Source organism: Lontra canadensis, unplaced genomic scaffold (genome assembly GCF_010015895.1).
Source record: "Lontra canadensis isolate GAN:19392208 unplaced genomic scaffold, GSC_riverotter_1.0 scaffold12, whole genome shotgun sequence".
NCBI classification, from domain to species: domain Eukaryota; kingdom Metazoa; phylum Chordata; class Mammalia; order Carnivora; family Mustelidae; genus Lontra; species Lontra canadensis.
In genome coordinates, this window is record NW_022631006.1 from 26,128,500 (window position 1) to 26,146,494 (window position 17,995).

The 17,995-nt window shown below is 43.7% G+C and overlaps 1 protein-coding gene across 1 annotated transcript in view; it reads left to right on the forward strand.

The window, feature by feature from the left end:
* The window catches only part of RYR3 (ryanodine receptor 3), a 499,651-nt gene that overhangs the window by 140,141 nt on the left and 341,515 nt on the right, over positions 1 to 17,995 (forward strand). Inside the window, exon 2 of the mRNA XM_032856920.1 lies at positions 12,546 to 12,665. Within this exon, the coding sequence (XP_032712811.1) occupies positions 12,546 to 12,665 (120 nt within the window). The remainder of the gene's footprint in view (positions 1 to 12,545; positions 12,666 to 17,995) is intronic.

Here is a 17,995-nt window from a genome sequence, read left to right on the forward strand (position 1 = left end):
GGAAAGCCTGCTTCTCCCTCTCCCACTCCCCCAACTTGTGCTCTCTCTCTGTGTGTCAGATAAATAAATAAAATCTTAAAAAAAAAAAAAAAAACAAAAAACCAAAAACCTAGGATAGTCTCAATTTGGAGGCTGCAGGGAAGGGGATGAGAAAGGGCTTCACGGGTAAATGGGCAGGGCTACAGGTCTCTCTGAGAGTTGGTAGGGTAATGAGGTCAAGATACTAGACCCGAAGTGCCAAGACTTTGGGGACCACAGTGTCCATGGCTAAGAAGGGTAAAAAGTAGCAGATAATTGCCATCAAACAGACCACACAGGCTTGGAGAGTGAGCATGTTGGCACCTGTCTTGATGGACTAAAAACCAGTTGCTTTACTCCAAATTGTTTGGACTATATAAATCTCCTTGGATTATTATACAGAACTGTGAAGGGAAAAACTTTAAAAAGGATCAAGATTGAAATGATTGCGAGTAAGGATTCAGAGCCAGACATTACTATATTCTGGGGGGCGGGGGAAGGAGCCAATATGGATTTTTGTTTTTTTTTCATCTGAGGGATATGGAATAAACTCTAGTCTCTGTAATAGAAGGAATCAAGCAGTCAGTCTCAAATAAATTGAATAACCCCATCTTGCATGCTTTTAATTTTATTGGGTTTTCATTAGATTTTGGTTTGGCTGAGAACTCTGAGGACTTTGTTGCAGGACAACGGTGCATTTTCTAAGCCTGTTCATAGGAGGTAGTAGAATTTTTATGGCAGGGCGTAGGGGCAGCACTGTGGTGGTACTGTTTGGGGTGTGGGCAGGGGAATTGGGGCATGGTGGATGTAGAGTGGCCTTGGAGCTTGAAATGGTGTTTTCACTTGATATAAGATCCAGAAACAGTTGGTTATTTGTATCTTATCTGAGAAAGAGGAAACCGCCCCTTCAATTAAAGCCTTCAGCTATAACACCCCCCCCCCACAAGACCCTACAAGGTGAGACATTGAAAAATCAGCAGCAGTTAAATGGGAACGGTGTCAATTATTAAAGCTACTGAAATGCTCTCCACAAAGTGGTGCAGTGAGAAGAACTTGGGCTTTGGAGACCTATAGAACTGGATTTAAATCCCCACTTGCTAACTTGGATGTATTTTTGTATTCCTGGGACCTAGCTGTGCGTGGCGTGTATAATAGGCCATAACAACCAATACTTCATAAATGAGTGAATAATGGATGAACAAAAGGATGAACAATAGCCACCAATTCTGAGCAGTCACTTCACACATCTGAGCCTGAGCCTCACTGTGTTTGCTTGTAGCACAGGCAGACTGATGACTAAAGATTTTATTTTTTTAAGATTTTATTTATTTGGCAGAGAGAGACACACAGCAAGAGAGGGAACACAAGCAGGGGTAGAGGGGGAGGGAGAAGCAGGCTTCCCGTGGAGCAGGGAGCCCAATGCAGGGTCCGATCCCAGGACCCTGGGATCACGACCTGAGCTGAAGGCAGACGCTTAATGACTGAGCCACCCAGGCACCCCTGATGAGTAGAGATTTTTGAGGCTTGTATGAGCTGTGAAGTGCTGAAACCAGTGCCTGGTGCAGCTTCCTTATATTTGAGCTGCTTTCTTGCACAACACGCTTTCCCTGGGTGCTGGGTCTTCACAGATCTGGAGTAGGAAGATCGTTGCCAAACTGAAATCCTCAGGGGTGGGAAACTTTTGCACACAATAACCAACTTTTAACCCCCGATTTGACTCTTAGAGCTGAATTCTGAGTCCTACCACCAGAACATGTGTCAAGGAGAATTCTTGTTAAGAGAAACCAGCTTTGCTTGGTTTCCATGAGGCCTCTGGGTGTTCATGAGGTGTGGCTTAGGATTTCTAATGGCATCTGTTTGTTTGTTTGTTTGTTTTTTAATTGTGGTGTAACTAACATATAGTGTAATATTAGTTTCAGGTATACAACATGATTCAACACTTCTATACATTACTCAGTGCTCATCAATATTACTGTATTACTGACTATACTCTCTATGCTGTACTTTCCATCCTCATGACTTATAACTTAGAGTTCATACCTCTTAATCCCCTTTATTTTACCCAGCCAGCCCCTTGCCCAGCACCTGCCCTCTGACAACCACCTGTTTGTTCTCTATATTAAAAATGTCATTTTTTTATTGGTTTCTTTGTTCATTTGTCGCTTTTTAGATTTTGCATATGAGTGTAATCATACAGTATTTGTCTTTCTCTGTCTGACTTATTTCACTTAGCATAGTATGTCACAAATGACAAGGTATCATTTTTTTGGCTGAATAATATTCCGTTGTGTAGATATACCTCATCTTCTTTATTCCTCTACCAATGGACACTTGGGCTGCTTGCATATCTTGGCTATTATAAATGGTGCTGCAATACACATAAGCGTACATGTATTTTTCAAAGTTAATGATTTTATTTTCTTTAGGTAAATACCCAGTAGTGAGATTAACAAATCATATGGTATTTTATTTTGAGTTTTTTGAGGAGCCTCCATTCTGTTTTCCACAGTGGTTTTACCAGTTTACATTCCCATCAACAGTGCATGAGGGTTCCTTTGTCCTCTACATCCTCACCAACGCTTGTTTATTTCTCGTCTTTTTCATTCTTGCCATTCTGACAGGTATAAGATGATCTCTCATTGTAGTTTGGATGTGAATTTCCCCAGTGATGAGTGCCATTGAGCATCTTTTCATGTGTCTGTTGGTCATCTGGTTGTCTTTAGAGAAATGTCTGTTCAGGTTATCTGCCCATTTTTTAATTTGATTATTTGTTTTTTGGTGTTGAGTTGTAGAATTTCTTTACATACTTAAGATACTAACCTTTTAATGGCTCTATCATCTGCAAATATCCTTTCCCACTCAGTAGGTTGCCTTTTTATTTTGTTGATGACTTTCTTTGCTGTGCAAAACTTTATATTTTGATGGAGTCCCAATAGTTTATTTTTGCCTTTGTTTCCCTTGCCTGAGGAGACATATCTAGAAAAATGTTGCTAAAGCTGATGTCAAAAAATTACTGCCTATGTTTTCTTTTTCTTTTCTTTTAGGATTTTTACTTATCCACCTGACAGAGAGTAGCAGGCAGAAGGAGAGGGAGAGGCAGGCTCCCCATTGAGCAAGGAGCCTGCTGCAAGGCTCTATCCCAGGACCCTGAGCCATGACCCCAGCTGAAGGCAGATGCTTAAACAACCAAGTCACTCAGGCGCACCTGCTGCCTATGTTTTCTACCAGTTTTATGGTTTCAAAACTCCCATTTAGGTCTTCAATCCACTTTGAGTTATTTTTGTATATGATGTAAGAAAATGGTCCAGTTTTCATTCTTTTGCATGTAGCTGTCCAGTTTTCCCAGCATCATTTATGGAAAAGACCATCTTTTCCCCATTGTATATTCTTGCCTTTTTGACACAGATCAATTGACCATGTAAGTGTGGATATATTTCTGATGGTATCTGGTTTTGAATCCTGTCAGTTACTCTAGGTCTACAGATATTTATTTTCTTGAAATTTTTACTTACTAGATAGCACATGTACACTGGGGAAAGGCAGAGGGAGATGAAATCCCAAGAAGATTCCACACTAAAATTGGTGCTAGATGCCTGGTTCAGTCCAACCACCCTGAGATCGTGACCTCAGCCAAAACCAAGAGTCAGACGCCCAACCAAGTGAGTCACCCAGATGCCCCCGGTCTAGAGCTTTTTACTGAGATTTGACCCAATATTTTGATCCAATATTTGTCCCAGCCTTCATTATTTTCATTCAACAAATTTTTGACCTTGTTGCTCCAAATGGTAGGTATAGAGATAGAACACAGATGAGATGGAGATGAGCAGGATATAGTTCTTTCCCTCTAAGCAGAAAAAATTCTGGTAAGAGGGATTTAGATAAGAAATCCAAGAGTTACAATACAGAGAAGTGAGGTTTATGATAGAAACATACACAGGAGCTAATCTTGGGGCAAAGAAAGTCTCAGAAAAGAAAGAGAAGTCACTCAAACATCCCTGGGTTCTTGTCCCTGTCCCACTCAGATTCTTCTGGTCCTAGATTATATCCTACCTAAACCACTGTCCCCCAAAACCCATTTGTGACCATGTGTACTACAGGAGAGTCATCATCTTAGAATGGGACATCCAAGAGGGCAGATGTGTGGCCTGACTTGTTCACCTCTGCACCCCAGGCCATGAAACAGAGTCCAGCACACCAGTAGACACACAGATGTTTCTTAAACAAACATATGACTTAATTCTGCATGGAGCTTGGAAAAATGGATGGGGTCATTCATTCTTTATTTCTCTTTTGTCCATCTGTCCTTCCTTCCTTTCTGGTTTTTTTTTTTTTTCCCTTTCTTTCCCTCTTCCTTCCTTCCTTAACTAGTCCTGGATAGTTAATTGGGCTTTATGTAAAATTAAATTATGAACACACTTCTTTTGCTTTTAAGTGACCTATTTTCAAAGACTTATCTAAATTTCAGCCCATAAATTTCATTATAAGCTACTAACTTCATCAAGCATCCTTTCTGAAAAAGGCACAGTGTTCCCTCGCTATTAGATTTTGTATGGAAATTGCTAGATACTTTGTCATTGCTCTTGGATTTTACAACATCTGTCAGTAAATTGGATTGATTATGCATAGAGGCAGAGTATTTGTTTGTGTCCTTCATGTCGGACATTTTAGTTTTTCTACTTTCTCTACAAGTCTTAAAGAGAAATATTCTAGAAAGTACCCTGTCTGAGGCAGTCTGTTACGCTAGTAGAAGGAATCTCAATACTTAGTTTGTTCCCAAGAAACAAAAGCAGGTGGTACTGTGGTCCTCTCCCTTCACTGGAGGTCCTATTAGAACGTCTTCCTACAAGTGGGTGGGCTGTCATGGGTGAACTGCAAGGCCCAGGGAAGGTGTCATATCTCACTTCAGAAGCCAAAGATCCTAGAATCAAAGATAAAGGAAATTGACTTAAAAATAAAGAATGGATGTAATAACATAAAAATGTGACTATCATTGCACAATTTGTCACAGTCTTGGTAGTACCGAAGTAGAATCAGTATTGGATGCTCTTTGTATGGTTCTCAGGTCACGGTGCTCAGACCCCATCAAGATGGGGGACACAGAGCAAACTCATCTGCATTTATAATGTGAACATGGGAGGTTGAAGTGTCCTGGTCAGATCCCCTTCTTAAAATTAGGTTCAGATCAATGCTTTATCCAGCGACCTAAATTTTCCTGCCATAACTGTTACTGAGCCCTGCTATCCCCTTTAGGTTAGACACTGAACACCATGATTTGCTCTAGCATTCCAGCTTTTTCCCATTTGTTCTTCAACCTGGCTGATGTGCCTAAGGAAGAAAGAAACTTGGCCAAGGGGTAAAGTGCATACACTGGGGTCTGGTCACTCACCTGGTTTATTCTCATCGGATGAGAGAGAAGGATTCAATATCAACATTACAAACAAAATTGTATAGAAACCTTCGTGTGGAGGCAGAGATTCCCTTGGTACCAACTAGATCATTATTTTTCTGTCCTGTGAGAATAGGAAAAATTTTAGTAATTGACTGTTATTTCTAGAAGAACATGTCATGGGTCACTGCATTCTTCTGTATCTAATAGCAACATGATCTATCTGAGAAGGAATTAAATGCATGTGTAAACCCTAGTGCCTGTTTGTCCCCCTAATCAGTGGGGGGAAAGGCTTTCCCCTTGGCCCTCTTCTCTGCAGGTTCCAAAGAGACCAAGCCTCGGGTGATGCTGAATGGTTTTTATAATCACACCCCAAACTCCACCTTCTCAGCAGTGAGGAAAGTTATGAAGAGGAAGCAGAACACACCTTCCAGTTGCTGGAGCAGAAAGGGCCCCGGAGGCCCTAGGTGCCACTGGTCAGTCTCCAACATAAGCAAGCAGTTCCGGCTGAGTCTGAGGACTGTTTGATCACTTCCCGTAAAGCAATGGAAGAGTGTGATGAACACCTAGGTTTTTGTGGGCGCTACATTTAGTAAGAAACAACATGACTGCTCTGTCATTCAGCGACCGTTGGAGTGCCTACTGTGTACGAGGTACAACTTCAGGCATTAGAGATGCAGTGTTGAGAAAAACCGTATCTAGGAGAGTTATATTTTATTTATTTTCTATTTTATTTATTTATTTTGATAGATCACAAGTAGGCAGAGAGGCAGACAGAGAGAGAAGGGGAAGCATGCTCCCTGCTGAGCAGAGAGCCCGATGCGGGGCCTGATCCCAGGACCCTGAGACCATGACCCAAGCTGAAGGCAGAGGCTTTAACCCACTGAGTCACCCAGACGCCCCTAGGAGAGTTATATTTTAATGAAGGAGGAGAGAACTAAGAGATACATGTATTCTTAGGTGATATGTGCTGGTTGGAAAAGAAAGCTGATTAAGCAAGATGGGCAGCACAGGGTGAGGATGAGGGTGTAGTTATGTATTGGGTCATTGGAAAAGGCCCCTCTGCTGAGGGGACATGGAGCAGACACCTAAAGGAAGTGAAGATGGGAGCCCTGGAGGCGTCTGGGGGGAGAGCATCCTGGGCAAAGGGAACAGTGAGCACAAAGCAGGTGAGGGAGGGTCTCGCTTCGAAAACTGGGGCTCTTCAGAGGAGGCCAGTGTGGCTGAAACTGAGCAAACGAGGGTGATATAAGAGAGGTCGTTGAGACTTGGGCCTAATTTTAGTACTTCACAGGCCATGGTAAGAATTCTGCCTTTTTCCAGAGTGAGACAGAGAGCCCTTGGAGGGTTTTAAAGAGTGGGATGACCTATCTCAGGTTTTCAAAGTCTCTGGGGGGAGAGAGAAGAGGTGGAGAGAAGAAGTAGGAGTGGGAAACATGCCAAGAGCTGATACCCAAGCCACATGGTGTAGACGGCTGCACGGGAGGCCAGCTGGATCCATTCTGAAGGCTGGATGGGTAGGATCTGTTGCTGGTGTGGATGTGAGGTGAGAGAAAGAAAGGACTGAGTAGGACTCCAGTTTTTATTTTAATTAATTTTTTTTCTGTATTTATTGCCTGAGAACCTAAAGAAGGGGTTACCATGTCCTGAGACAGAGAAGTCTCTGGGAGGATTCTCGGGGGAGACCATCAGGAGTTGGATTTGGAGATACTAAGCAGCTGGAGATAAAAGCTGGAGTGCAGAGGAGAAGCCTAAGCTGGTGTGATATAAACATGAGAGTCATTCATGTACACGTGGTTTTTTAAAAGCCACGACAGCAAATGAGATAATGAAGGAGGGGAGAGCCGGTAAAGAAAAGAACTCAAAGGAACAGGCTGGGAGTAGTCTTAGGGAGCAGCAGAGAGGGGGAAGAAGGCATGCCAGCCAAGGTGACTGAGCGGGATCTGCTAGTGAAGAGAGGGGACAACCAAAAGAAAGTCTACCTTATGAGCCAAATGAAAGTTTTCAAAGAAGGAAAGGGCAATAAACTATATCAACTTTGTTGCTTGGGATCCCAAAAATTCCATTTTACTGCATTTTTGCAACTATCAGTGAGTAGTAAGGAAGGAGAGATGGGAACCATCCCTCATTTTTGAGAGATTAGAAAAACAATGAGGAGTTCCAAAGGTGTAATCATACTACATCAAAAACAGACAACTGCAAGTGAGAAACTGTAGAAACTGTCCCTAGGGACATAGTATAATGTCAGCTTCTACTAGTTGGACATTGAACTAACTGGCCTCCTCCCTCAGTCGATAACCTTTAGCTTCAAAAATTTTTAAGTGGGATAAAAAAGTATTTGTCCCATGGGGCCATTGTGGAAGCAGGGTATCCCACCCAGTTCCTTCTACATAATTTCCACTATTTCCATGTTGGTATTCCAGACCCTACAAGTAAGAAAATGAAGATTTTTATATGCAAAATTTATGCATAAGCATTTTTGTTAATAGTTTTCAAAGTATATAACTTGTTCAATAAACTCACAAATATTTTGACTTTTCTACTCTGTACTATGCACAGGACTGGGGCTTTTCAGGGAAGCGAGAGGCTCTTGCTTCTAAGGAGCTTAGAGTCTAAGCAAGCAAATAGTCCAAATGATTGATAATTAGAATGTAGAGTAGACCACTACCATTAATCCTCGTGAAATAATTGAGGGATAGGCTCATTGTCTCAAGGGTCCACTTATTTTTCACTTAAAAGTTGCTTTGGGGTAAAGCCTGACAATGAGCTCTCTCACCCATGTCTGCATATATTAAGCTCAGAGCTCTAACTGTATCAGTTTCCTAACATAGTGTCAGATGTTCAAGATGAGTGGCTGGGACACATCTTCCTTTTTAAAGCAATAAATGGTTATGGATTTTCCTCTGCAGTAATGCCTGCACTTAGATGTGGATGGTGAAATCTGCTGGCCTGCACTCTGTCCCACGCGCTCCCTGCTCACGAGCTTCTTGGTACCAGTGATGTGCAGATCTAACTATAGGGCTGTCATCAGCTGCCTAATGATCTCCCTTAAATAGGACCGTCAGCCATTTTGTTTCATCCCAAAGGGTTCTTTGCAAATGACCCAGGGAGAAGAGGGGGAGCCAAGGTGCCCCCAGCCATCAAAAGAGCTCCAGACATAGTTGTTGTCACTCTTGGGCTGGGAGCCAGGGTGTGAGAGAGAAGCAGTAGGGATAGAATAGGCAAGCTCCATTGGTTTTCAAGTTCAAGGTCCTTCAGCTGGAGGAGAATAGGAAGAAATTTACTTCATCAGAGATGACCTGTGATAATATGAAATCTAAGCCGAGAGAGCAAAAGGCTGTGTATCCTTGTTCAGGGACAATCACTCAACACCACTGCAAGCTGAATCTTTGACAGGCATAGCTGACGCTTGTGAACCACATGGCTTGGAGGGATGCTGGCAGATGATAGACCTTGGATTATGATCATTCCTCCCCCTCTCTTACAAGTTTGGGGGTGATGTACACACCTTCCTGTGTTAGAGTCACTGGGCACAGAAGTTTCTTTATTATTGTATATTATTTTTGTTATTTATTTTACTGTTTATACATATAAATATATCTTATACATTTAAATATTAAATGATATATTTAAAATACTGTTTATTATTTTATCATTATAGTTTATTATTATTCAGCTCTCCAGTTCTCTCTGGCATTGTGCTCTGTGATTGGGTTACTCTTCAGTGTTGTACAGCCATGTGAGGGGGCTGGGAGTTTTCTGTTTTTATCGACACTACTACCATGGGTCTTGAAATCAGGGAGATGTGAATTCAGACCTATTACTAAGGTCAGTCTCTTGGAAGACTGTTGGGCATCATGGTGAAAAGGGCAGGCTCCTGATTCAGAGAGTCCCAAGGTTCAAGGTTAGAATCTATTTTTTACATGCTGTGTGGGGCTAGGCAAAATAATTAGCCTCTCTGTGCATCAATCTCTTTATCTACAAATAGAAAGGATATTAGTATCTACAGGGTAGTTATAAGCACAAAACTGAGATGCTGTGATATGGTGGCACATAATATGTTCATTAAATATTCCCTGATTAACATTGAACACATAATATTCATTAAATATTCCCTGATTAACATTGCCTGATTCCTAGGACCCTTGGTATCCTCATTCTTAAAGCGATTGTGTTGTCGTTAATGTTAAATAACCTGGGGGGGAATCTCAGCAATGTGGTGTGGAATGAATAGTTGATAATGTTATCAATAATTACAACTGAGTAACAGAAGTGAAAAAAAACTCCTGAAATGGACTTCAAAGACTCATTATTATTGCTTATTCTCTACTTTTTTATGTCAGCATCTGTTCTCATGAGATTATTCAGTTCTGACTCATCAGTGAAAAGTAACCTTTTCTGCAGTAATTATTGTTACATGGGTGAGAGTAGACAAATCTCTTTTTAAAATTCTGATTCTGGGGCATCTGAGTGGCTCAGTCAGTAGGCATCTGCCTTCAGCTCAGGTCATGATCCTGGAGTCCTGAGATCGAGCCCCACCTCAGGCTCTCAGCTCAGTGGGAAACCTGCTTCTCCCTCTCCCCCTGCTTGTGTTCACTCTCTCGCTGTCTCTCTCTGTCAAATAAATAAATGAAATATTTCTTAAAAAATAACAAAAATCTCAGTCAACATGCTTTTACCAAACACATTATGTTCCCAGCTTAGATGGAGAAGCAGTTTTCTTCACTGGATTTGTAATTAACTAGGGTTACAAAGCCAGAAGCATACACATTCAATAAATTATAGCCACGTATATGTTGTACATAAGGCATTATGCCAAACGAGTATCCTGATAGGTATAAACATGAACCCGATGTGGGTCCTGCCTTCAAGGGGTGCCAAGCCAGCTGAGAGGGCTGGGAGAAAGAGCATGGATGCAGACTCCCCGGATCGAGTTCAAGACTCTACCCCTCTCCACCGTGAGACTGGAGGCAGGTTACTGAAAGGCTCTGTGCAGGAGCTCCTCCTTTGTCAAGTGCAGGTGACAGTAGTACCAACACCATAGCGTTGGGGTGAAACTTACCTGGTTATTATACATAGAGCATAGTGCCTGTTGTATAGTCTGAGAACAGTAAACGTTAGCCATTTCAAAACACATAGCTGGGGATAAGGCATGCATGTAAACGAATATAATGCAAGAGTATGGTGATATTGCTATGGAAATTTGGATAAAGGAGAGATTATGTAGGCTTCGTAAAGGATTGTGGTATTTGAGCTAAGCTTGGAAGGATAGGTAATATATCCACATGAAAAAATATGAGGTCATGGTAAGAAGTGTCCTCAACTCAAGCTGAGGAGAAAATTCTACTTTCACCCGTTCCTGAAGTCTGGTCTGTAACACACTCCCGTGATTTTTAAATGCCTGGGTTTGGTGGTGGTGGTGGTGGTGGTGGTTGTTGTTGTTTTCGCTGGTGAATTGTGTGTAGGTGGGAGATACTTAAATATTACTCAGTAGGGGGGCCTCTTGACATTTTGGACAGTAAAATTATGTGTTTGAAGGACTGTCATTGCTGTACAGACGACATAACTCCCACGACCCATTTGGCAGTGCACAGAGCGCCCTTCAGTCATTTTGACACCTGAGAGGACTCCCTTGTTTCCTGTGCCCTTTGGGAGGATGTGATTACCTCCGGTCACCACAGGAGCTGGGGGAGGTTCCACCTGAGGGAAAACTTCATTCTCTCCAGAGAATTCACTGAATCCACATTCTGAGAGCATAGTGCTATTCTGGAGTTTTGTTCCATCTCAACTCAAAAGAAGACCATGAATGCTGACTTCACTATAAGCAGAGGTTTTGAATTTATTACTGACTCAATTTAATGATAAACAGTGATGTTTCTGTGCCAGTGAAAGTGTGGAGCTCCCCCCACCCCAATCTTTTCATATGTCTGTGATTTGTGGCTTCTCCCATTTTTCCTATAGCCCCTGAACAATCTCTTGGTACCAGCAGACATCTTCTCTAGAGATCTCTTACTATTGACTCTCTTATCTTTCCATCAGGTGGAAGGATTTTACTTTTCCATGTGACTCCATTTCTGTTTGGTCTGCCTGTCCGGTACTCCAGGATGTACACTAACACCAGGGCGTGTTGGGGTGAGATGGGGGAACAGGAGAGCCTTTGCTAGGGAGGAAGCCCCACCTGGCCCCCTCTCATTGCTTTAACTCAACCACACCTGCAAATGTTTTTGGTGTTTGAAACCCAAAGGTAATTTTAAGTGATAGGGAGAGTGGGGGCATAACTGACAAATTAGAGGAATGGTAAGGAAAATGCTTTCCTCGGTCTCAGGCAGGGCTGTGCAGGAGGTAAGCACGTAAGTGTAAATAGAGGTTGGCCTCATTTCTGGACCATCAGTGAGAGGATTGCTGTTCAAACAAGGTCTCTGAAGACTCAGGAGGGTTGCTTTTGAGAGGGATGCATGGGAGAGAGGTCCCCCTCCTTTGGAATTCCGAGTGGTTCCCCTCCTTGACCTTCAGCTCCTCCCCATGTGAACCCTCCAGGCTTCTCTCAGCTGTCCTTTCCCATATGTCTAGGACGCATTCTCCTATCACCATCCCCAGTTTCCTTCTGCATCCCTGGCAAATGTGTTACCCACTACATGCACCCCCCCATCCCCGCCCACCCCCCCCAACATGGCTCTTGCCTCGTCCAAGCCTGATGCCAAATGGACCTTCCCTTCACGGATCCCATCTCTGCCTGATCTCTGCTGTTGTCTCTCTTCCCCTCAGTCACATCTCACTGCCCCGTTTCTGTCGTTTATCTGGAGATGGCTTTAACTTACTCTCGTGCACCCAGTATGGAAATTGTCCGCTCACCCAGACTGCGTGCCTTTCCCGTGTTCCAGCAGTGACGGTCATGCTGCAGTGAGGGTCCCGCATACATGGACCTGCTCCTGCAGACCCCACCCCAGAGCTGAGAATTCTGACTCGGGGAGGCGTTCAGCACGGCCAAGTGAAGAGCAGACTCCCCTTTTCGGTATCACACGCAGAAGCCTGCACCTCCCAGTGTACCTGCTAATGGTAGAGCAAGGTGATTTGGGGACCTGGTTCCCCGTGGGGAGGCGGCCCCCGCTCGCTCACACGCGTGTCTCTGTTCTGCTGGCAGGAAGACGAGGTGGTTCTCCAGTGCATCGCGAACATTCACAAGGAGCAAAGGAAGTTCTGCCTGGCAGCCGAGGGCCTCGGGAACCGCCTATGCTTCTTGGAGCCCACATCCGAAGCCAAGGTAAGATGGATCGCCAGCCCTGCCCCTTCTCCCCTTGGCCTCCCAGCAGTCGTTCAGGGGAAGGAGCTGCAGGGAGAGAGGAGGAGGAGGAGGGTGATGGGGAAGAAGTGAGAAAGAACACCTTTGTTTTTAAAAGGGGAAGTAGATGGGGCTTAAACTGTACGTCTGCCCAATCCTGCTGCAATTTCACCGCAGTAGGAACCCAGAGCAGTGAAGAAGGAGTGGTGCCTCATTTGCCGGACACCAGGAATGTCTTGTGGTCAGCCCTCACAGAAGAGGGTCTCCTCATCCTCCCAGAACACTGTTTTGTATGAATTCCTAGAAGTCCAGGCGCATGTTCTTGACTCTCAAGTGGCATTTGTCGCTCCAAGGACTCTCCAGGGCTTGGGCCTGTGTTTTGCAGCAGGCACGCTGCTCTCCATCCTCACTGTGCTGAGCACACCACCCCCGCCTGCCCGCTCTCACTTGGGGGCAGAGAGGAACGTCTGCTCTGGTCCCTGCCTGCGTCAGGTGGCATGTGATGTCCCCTGTCTCTTCAGCCACACTTCCAGCTCTCTCTGCTTTTCGTCCTCTGTATGTCAGGTGGATCTGTGTGCTCAGCATGATCACAGTACTTCGCAGTCCTGGCCAGACCCTTGGACCACTCAGGGTTTCCAGCTGTTTCCAGAAAAATAGCTCTTTCTGTCTCTTGATGGGCCGATGGTGGGTGGATTGAAGATACTGTCTCTTGCAGTTATCAGGGCTGGCAAGTCTGAAGTCTGTACATCAGATCAGCAGGTTAGAAACTCAGGCAGAAGTTCATGCTGTCTTGAGGCAGAATACTTTTTCTCCGGGAAACCCCAGGTTATTTTTTGAAGACCTTCAAAGGATGAGGTGAGGCCCACCCACATTCTCAAGGGTGACTTTTACTTGAAGTCAACAGATTATACATGTTAATCACATCTCTCAAATAACTTCACATCAAAACCTGGATTGCTGTTTGATTAAATAATGGAGTACTATAGTCTAGCCATGTTGACATACAAGTGACCATCCTACCCTCCAAGGTCAGTTTTCTCACAGAACCACTTTTTTTTTGTTTGTTTGTTTATTGTTTTTTAGTTTTTTTAAAGCAGAAAATGGTTAGTGTATTTTTCAGTAGGCCCACTTGATGGGCATGTCATTTCTCCACAGGACTCTACACAATCCACAGACACACATGTGTAGTTCACCCGATAGAACACCAGACACAGACACATACCCATAGTTCACCCTAGAACACCAGATATGCACCATGTTGGCTGTATCTCCCAGATGCCCCTGTCCTCTCCATCACGTTTTTGCCCTCCCATGGGGGTCACCAGTTCCCAAGTACAAATGTCTATCTGTGACAATGGCCAGTGTCAGGACAGAGTCCCATTAAAATAAATGATAAAGAGAGGGTCACTGGGTGGCTCAGTTGGTTAAGCCTCTGACTCTTGATTTCAGCTCAGGTCATGATCTTGGAGTCCTGGGATCAAGCCCCATGTCAGGCTCTGAGCTCAGTGGGGACTCTGCTTGGGATTTTCTCTCTCCCTCTGCCCCCACCCCTATAATAAATAACTCTTTTTAAAAAGGCAAAAGAAAAGGAAGATTTTTTTTTCCTTTCAAAGGTTTTAGACTTGATTTCCCTGAGGTCTTCTTCATTCACTTTTGTCCTAAGCTAGATATTTTTCTTTTCATTCTCAGCAGTCTGGGATAATAGGAAGATCACTGGAGTAAAAAATCAGGGATCACTGGAGTAGAAATCAGGAATTTAGTTCTCGACCCCTATCTAGTCATGTAATTATGGGTGAGCCACTCAAAACTTGTTTTCAGTTTTCTCATCTGCCAGATGAGGTATGGTCCAGTTCACTAGAAAGAATATTGGCCTGAGGTGGAAACCAGTGGTCCATTTTCTGGTAATCCCCTGCATAGGGCTTGGGACAGTGGTTTAGGGCACGGACTCTGGAGCCAAACTGTCAGAACTGGAGTCCTATCTCTTACCACTCACCAACTAAGTCAGGATCTTGGAGGTACTCCACTTTTCTGAGCTTAGTTTCCTCATCTGCTTCATGGGAATTTAATAGTAATGACCTAAAAAGGTTGTGGGAATTAAGTGAGTTGATACACTCGAAGTGCCTAGCACATTGTAGAGTCTATGTAACCATGTGCTACTATGATTTAATCATACCTAAACCAGATGAAAAACAACTGTATATACAAATCCAAGAATATTTTGTATCCCCTAGGAATAAAAATAACCCATAGCACACATAAATGCATTTGAGGATGAGAAAATATCCTTCCTAACACGCACCTGAATAAGTGTTCTTATTTTATTTTTTTGAGAGAAAACCGAGCACATGAGCACAGAGTGGGGGAGGGGCAGCAGAAGAGGGAGAGAGAACCCAAGCAGACGCCCTGCTGAGTACTGAGCCTGATGCAGGGCTTGATCTCATGACCCTGAGATGACACCTGAGCCAAAATCAGGAGTCAGACAGTTAACTGAGCCCCCCCACGCTTCCCTAAGTGTTATTATTTTAATTTTTCATTTAAAATTTAGAACAAGGTAATCCTAAAAAAGAGATGTAACATCATAATTTTATCATCTTGTCACAACTGTTTTCATTTGTTTTTCATTCGGTCTTTGTCCACATGTACCTGCATGTTTTCAGTGTTGTACTTGGAGTGGACATACAGGCATTCTGCTTTCTTTTCTTTGACGCTTTAGCCCATTCCATAATGCTCTGTAGCCTTCATGGGTCTTAAGAAACATGTATATGGCTTTGCTAGTTTACTTTTGCTTCTTAGAGTAAATGTCCAGGAGAAGATGACTGGTGTTAGGAACATGAACAGTATTCGGCTGCTTTTCCCGAAAGGATACAGCAGTTGTCACAGCTGACATGCCCACTATTGTTACGTGAGCGGTTTTACCTTCTGTATATAGTATGAGGAAAGGCACCAGGAGTGCTTCTCAAAAAAAACAAAAACAAAAACCCAGGGTGAAATTCATGGAGAGGATAAAGTTCTCACAACTTCTTGTCACCATTCCAGGGAGCCGCCTGCTAGCCACCATTTTCTGAGGCTTCAGTCTTTCCTGCAGTCCGCTACAACTATGGCACCTGTCCTCTCCCTGCCCATGAAATATTTCCCTTAATTCCCTGCCATGAAATTTCTCAACCACCTGTGCCATTCTTAGGTTCTCAGAAGCTAACGTAAGGTGTGCAGTGAAATAGGAAAGTGTATTCCCAAGCCTGGCACTGAGGGTGAGGCACGTACCTCAAACACCACTCTTAGCACCAGCTACAGAGCCGCCCCTGACCTTGGCATTCCTAGTCAAGGGTATTTCAGGGTAGTTGAGACCCAGAGAGATAAAATTGAAATAAGTTCTAGGGAGAAGACAGACCTCTGAGAAAGAAGAGATGAGATAAGTTTCTCAAAAGATATTCTTAGTATACAAGCCCTAAGAGAAGGAGGTCACCCTGAAGCGAGGAGTGAGAAGGTGGGAATTTAATAGTAATGACCTAAAAAGGTTGTGGGGATTAAGTGAGTTGATACACTCGAAGTGCCTAGCACATTGTAGAGTCTATGTAACCATGTGCTACTATGATTTAATCATACCTAAACCAGATGAAAAACAACTGTATATACAAATCCAAGAATATTTTGTATCCCCTAGGAATAAAAATGAGAAGCAAAAAGTATGCCAACATTTGCTGTAGACATAGAGACTATTTCACACTTTGGAGAGTTCTTGTGACTTTCTGTTTGCCGTGGCCCACTCTTCTCTGAAGGTCTTCTGAAACTGCAAATGTCAGCAGATGGGAGCACTGTTACTCAGCTTCCGTTTCAGAGATGCACAGCTCCAGGAATTAAAAGGGGTCTTGTTTTATAAGAACGACTTCAGAATTACAACCAGAGACCAGGAAACATGGAAAGGAAATGTTGCTTCTTTTTTTTAAATCAATAACAGCAGATACTATCTTACTGTTATTTAAAAAAAAATTCTTTTAAGATTTTATTTGACAGAGGGGGTGTGCAGCAGAGGGAGAGGGAGAAGCAGACTCCCTACTGTGCAGGGAGCCCTAGGCAGGGCTCCATCCCAGGACCCTGGGGTCATGATCTGAGCCAAAAGCACATGCTTAACCAGTGGAGCAACACAGGCACATTTTACGGTCATTTTTAAGTGGAAAACTTGTTCACAGGAATTTACTACTTTTCCTCTGGCCCATATTATCTCATCTGTTTTGTACTAATAGTACCAACTGGGGAAAGGGGTGGTAGATCTTACTTGGTTTAACTTAACATCCAAACTCCTGAGACTCTCCTCGACTGCTTGGCACCAGTCTGTGCAGTGGGACCGGAACCACTTGCCTGCTGGGACGTGTCAGGCACACCTTGGGGGAATCCTTGCTTCTGAATCCCCACCCCAGGTGACAGCTCGAATACAAAGAGACAAGGTCCACGTCAGGCAGGTACCATGACATACGAGCCTCATGTACCATGGGATCCAGGGTTTCTTGTAACAACTCTGCAGGCCTAACTTTTGGGGACCCCACAAAGGACATCTCCCCCAAGCTGGGAGAATCTTACACTTGGGGAATTGGGAAGATAAGGCTTCTTCTGTGGGGTATTGGTGTCTTTTTGGTACCAACTCAGGCTGCCGGTCAGGGATCTTTTTCACCGTAAGCAGTGTTCCCGAGTAACATAATTCACATATCCCCAGCTTGTCCTGAGAACAAAACCGGACAGTTAACTGAAGGTCCTATTCTCATGCAGTGGGAGAAAATTTTGTAAGCCTTATTCCCCCAGCAATCTTCATTGAGGACGATTATTTAACTACTCGGGCCTTGTCTGATGTGGCTGGAACCCCAGCACCTTTCCAAATCCTCACTTCCGCCTTCCCTAATTTCACATCATCAAAAAGTAAGAAGCATTTGGGAACTTTCTGTTGATCAGTTTCAACAGACCAAGGTTTGTTGTTTCACTGACTTTAATGAGGATGAAATGGAAATTGTGAAGTGAAAAACTTAACCCTTGTGCCTTTTAAAAAATTTTTTTAAAGATTTTATTTATTTATTTGTCAGAGAGCACAAACTGAGGGAGAAGCAGGCTCCCCACTGAGCAAGGAGCACAATTCGGGACTCAATCCCAGGACCCTGGGGTTATCATGTATCATGACTTGAGCCAAAGGCTCAACCGACTGAGCCACCCCAGCACCCACCCTCATGCCCTGTAAAAGCCAGTGGTATGTCTGGAATCTTCAGGCTCCTGGTGTCTCTGAATGAAGTTCTGACTCTCGGTCAGGGAACACTTCCTGGTCATGGTGG